The sequence below is a fragment of the Monopterus albus genome, unplaced genomic scaffold (assembly GCF_001952655.1).
Source record: "Monopterus albus unplaced genomic scaffold, M_albus_1.0 scaffold299.1, whole genome shotgun sequence".
NCBI classification, from domain to species: Eukaryota; Metazoa; Chordata; class Actinopteri; order Synbranchiformes; family Synbranchidae; genus Monopterus; species Monopterus albus.
The window spans coordinates 238183-243122 of record NW_018128179.1 but is presented as its reverse complement, the minus strand read 5'-3'; the positions used below and the strand labels follow the sequence as shown (position 1 = coordinate 243122).

The 4940-nt window shown below is 42.3% G+C and overlaps 1 protein-coding gene across 1 annotated transcript in view; it reads right to left on the bottom strand.

Annotated features, from left to right (window-relative positions):
• The window catches only part of hells (helicase, lymphoid specific), a 35917-nt gene that overhangs the window by 28628 nt on the left and 2349 nt on the right, over positions 1–4940 (bottom strand). Inside the window, 8 exon segments of the mRNA XM_020623439.1 lie at positions 1496–1639; positions 1841–2023; positions 3817–4044; positions 4211–4252; positions 4342–4400; positions 4603–4636; positions 4717–4749; positions 4906–4940. The exon segment at positions 4906–4940 is cut by the window's right edge and continues 11 nt beyond it. Of these exon segments, the coding sequence (XP_020479095.1) occupies positions 1496–1639; positions 1841–2023; positions 3817–4044; positions 4211–4252; positions 4342–4400; positions 4603–4636; positions 4717–4749; positions 4906–4940 (758 nt within the window).

Here is a 4940-nt window from a genome sequence, read left to right as displayed (position 1 = left end):
TTTCCATGCTCTGCTCCAGCTTCTTCCTGTAGCTAGCCCTGCACCTCCCGATCATGTACACTAGTTCCCGCTGCACTCTGCTCAGCTCCTCCTTGTCCCCTGAGAAGAAAACCCTTTTCTTCTTATTTAGCAGTACTTTTAACTCGGGGCTCACCCACGGCTTGTTGTTAGGAAAACACTGTACTGTCCTGGATGGTACAGTATTTTCCACACAGAAGTTTATGTAATCTGAAATACAGTGTGTGAGGCCTTCTATGTCTTCACCATGAGGACTACAGAGGATGTCCCAGTCTGTGGTGTTAAAACAGTCCTTCAGCTGCTCAATTGCCTCCTCTGTCCTTACCTTTACTACCCTGACCTGTGGTGACACCTTTTTCACCACTGGAGTATACACAGGAATCAGGTGGACAAGGTTGTGGTCAGAGTGGCCTAGAGGGGGGAAGGCGGCGGGGGTGTATGCATTTCTGGCATTTGCATACAGTAGGGCCAGAGTTTTATTGTCCCTCGTGCGGCAATTAACATACTGTTTGAAGTTAGGGAGGGTGGCAGAGAAGGGGAGGGAGGCATGGTTAAAGTCCCCCGAGATGAGGATTAAAGCATGTGGGTTGGGGGTGGTTGTGTCTGCAGCCGAGACACGGTGCTCTGCGCGCGCTCACACGCGCAGAGCATTGGTGAAGGGATTTATGTACACCGCCACCACGATTACATGAGAGTACTTCCTGGGAATATAGTACGGCTGTGCACTGACAGTAGTACTAGTAGTAGCTTTACTCCAGCCCTACAGCCTCGCATTTTGCATCGTATCTCCGTGGGAATCTCCAGCTTCTCGAGGGCGAGCTGCTGGTCTCGAGAGTGAACAATGGGGCCACTGCTCCCGGAGTCCCCCGACTTGGGAGCTCGCGAAAAAGTATAAAACATAATGTAAACGCAATAAAAAGTTGTACTCCTAGTAGCACTGCTCCACAGAGGCCTACAGAAGAAGTATAACACAAAGCAAACACGGAAAGCACGGGAAAAAACACAAGAAAACACAAAAGAGGACAGAGCTGCTGGAACTCGCTGCCAATCCGCACAGCGCCGGAAGTAACTCCAGAGGATCCTGACACCAGCGCCGTATGTCTGCTGCATGTGTGCATGTGGCACCTGCTGCACAGTCTAACAGGCAGTCGGAGAAGAAAAGTGCACATGCATTGTGTTTTATTTTTATTTCAATACTGGTAACAAGCAAATGTGCATGGTATGATAACCATCAATTTTCATACCGCTGCAACCATAACTGGCAAGAGCCCAGAGACCTAATGTCTCAATGTACTACATTTTTCAGAACCCCCAAACATCCAAGCTACAAACAAATTTTGATAAAAACACCCAGCTACACTTACAATATTATCTGACATATATTCGTGGCCCTGTAAAACCTGCAATTTCACTCGTGTACTGGTAAGGAAAGGAAAAAAAAAACAAAAGTTTTTGTAACGTATGAGTGGGATCCTACCTGGAGGAGTTTTCTGTCAATCATGGAAATCTCAAAGGAGGTGACAACCACAGGGCACATGCTGAGGGGCCCCTGAAGCCTGTGGATCTGCTTCAGTAGTTTAGCCCTTTCCTGCTGGCGGCCATGGTAAAGCAGCACAGTCACCTGGGACAAATGCATGACACTGCTCAGACTGCTAAGCTACAGCAAATATGAGCAGACACAGCCTGCATTCAGTCACCACTGATGTGACAAAGCACAAGCTGTTCCATAAGGTCCGTATTTGTAATTTCTAAATTAATGTTTGGATCGGGATTATCACCTTAATCCTGTTTGATATCATTTTACTCAGCAATAACATCTTACCTCTGGTGTGAAGCGCTTGAATTCGTTAATCCAGTTGGGTAGAGTGGAAAGGGGGGCCACCACCAGGAAGGGGCCCATTACTTTCTTTTCTATCATCATGGCAATGTGAGCGATGCACTGAATGGTCTTTCCCAGCCCCATCTCATCAGCAAGTATCCCATTGATGCCATTCTCCCACAACATCTGATCATACAGAGGAACAAAACAGGCTGAGAGATGAATTCCATAAAGTTGATGTGAACCAAGTTTTCCATTCCAGAGTAACAGATCACTTTGAGACAGTTACTGTGGTAACTTGCTCTCTAAATCTAACTATATTTTCCTTCGACAAACCCTGAGTATCCCTCTGTTTCTCCCTACCTCGTGCCTGAAGGAATGTTCTGACAAAATGTAATTTCCTGATTCATACAGTCCATATTAAAGTGCATATCGGACCACTTTAACCTACATGACTTTGTCTAGAAAAGGCCTCTCTTTATTACTGTTACCGCTTTTGCGATAAACTAGAAACTTTAAAATAATTAAAAAAACAAAACGTAGGTAGGGGTGCACCAATACTAGGGGTGGGAACACTTATAAATGTTCATAAACTAGTATTACAGATTTTTGACAGTGTGTATACTTTTTTTCCCCATGTTAGCCCACCACTGAGGATGCGCACTCGTGTCACAGCGGCTGCACATAGAGACGAGTTTGTGCAGCACAGAGGAGGCTCGGTTTGATGTAACTTAAGTTGTAGCTTGTTGTCTACCTTACTATGGTTGGAGGGAAACCTTGTTTGTGTTTGAATATATGAATATTTTTCTAACTTTGCCACAGATTGGAAGTGCACAGTCATTGAGAATCACTGAAATCTATGTACAATAACTGCTTTACACGTGGGCACACAAAACATCATATGAAAGCATCTCATCATGATACATAATACGCAGCGTGCACACGTCCTGATCAGCATCTTACAGGCATTTCTGAGAGCAGATAAAGTCAGTCCGTGGGCAGCTGTCATGAGGTGGCTTTAATCCACTGCAGGGATGTGTGATATTGTGGCTATCTGATGCCTCTTTGGGCAATAAGGTGAAAATATCTTTTAATTTATGAATGAAGTCACCAAATGTTTTGACTCACTGCCCCGCCATCCCTACCCCTCAAACTGTTATGTTACCTTCCAGTTTTCACACACTGGTAGACCTACCAGATGTTTGATGTTACAAGATGTAAAACTTCCAACAGAACTTGAAACCTGGCAAAAGACTGAAGGGGACTGAAACAGGAAAACGAAAAACTAAATCATATAATAAGGTCCTTAAACTTGACTCTGGTTTGAAAATGAACAGAGCAAAACAGAGGGATTTCTGTGATTGAGCATCAATCTAAATCTATGTTATATTCAACCCACACCAGATGGGGCGAAAGGTAGGTCGGCCACTGCTGTCAACAGAGCTTTTGTCATTGCTCTGTAAGATTAATTAACCTTGTCCTCACCTGTTTCATTGTGCAGCTGCTGCAGCTGCTGTGAGAGATAAAGTAAAAATGGTGAAACTATTAATTGTACTTCATTCTGTGCATAGCAATTAAATAAATAGATAAATGGTTATGGCACAATGACAGGTCAGATGAGACACTGATGGCAGGCTGAAACCCAGCACTCAAACTTCAGTCATTAAAAATACACAACTTCTAATTAATTTTTTAAAGGCAGATGGCAAGCAATGATACCTTACAAGTCATACATATAAAATACAATACAATAATACATTTTTTTTTTTTTGTTTGCCAGAGAGCATTACAAAACTGGACCCAAAACAGAACCGGCTATCGTGACCCATCCCTGTGCGTACTACTACCTTTCCCTAATATTTCACCTTTGCTTTTAGTGACAGAGTAACAGTAATAATATTAGAAACCCAACCATAAGGCTGCAACACTGTTGGGACTTGAACTACTAATAAATAATTAGGTTCCGTAATCCCACTCACCCTCAGCCACTCGATGCCTTCAATTTGGTACCACCTCATGACCCCTCCGGTGAAAAGCCGTGGCTGCTGGGCAGGGACCGGTTGCCCATTCACCTTTCTGTCAGGATGCAGGAGATGTTTGGCATTGTCTCGCACCATCTCTGACAAACGGTTCTTGATGTCTTGGTTAGAATCACTCAGCTTCTCAATATCCTCGGCTTCTAGTTTCTTCTGGGCTGGTTCACTGTCCTAATATCAAATGATAGAGATATCTGGTGTTGTATGTGTTGTTGGATGTGTTGTCTTCAGTGACCCTACTTTTTTAAAATCTATGGTAGAGCATCCAAACACCTCAGTTCCTACTTCTGCATTATTAAAATGTATTGATCTACCCAGAACATTTATAAAAAGTTACCACTTCCTCCACTTTTGCTTTCTTAGCTTGTGACACGATTTCCTAGAAGACAAAAAAAAAGCAGAACAAATGAAAGATGATTAGTAAATGACAAATGTACAAAACATACAACAAAAGTTAAATCAGCTTACTTCTTTTGACATGACATCTGCTATTTTGTAGTCTTCATTTCTCTTCCTCTTCTTTTTAGCTAGTTTAAACAAGGAAGGGACAAAAACAACACAAAAATTCAAACATATTTGGATTTTAAGTTTACATAACCATGGATAAGTATAACTACTTCAACTTTTAGTTTGTAAATAGCAATATTTATTAGAAAACTGTCATTTATCAACAGCATTTCATGCTGGAATTTACATAAGATTAAAGTAAAAATCACACAATCTACTCACCTTTGTCAGATTCTCCACTGTTCGATTTTAGCATCTAAAAGAGACTTCTAATCAGTAAATTTAACAGTATTTTAATGATAAATTCAAATGTTATTTTAGTACAATGTCCCTCACCTTCTTTTCCAGTTTCTCCTTTCTGATTTTCTCCTGAAATGGTTGACAGAACAAGAGTGTGAGGTGTTGGTACGGGATTCCGTCTGCGGCCAGCATGTACAAACACAGTACAGGTAGGTCCTGTATGGTTGTCATATGTGGTGTTCACTCACTCACACTCTCACACACACACACATACACACATGCTACCTCATTCTGTTGCTGCTCCATTTTGGTCAGCAGGA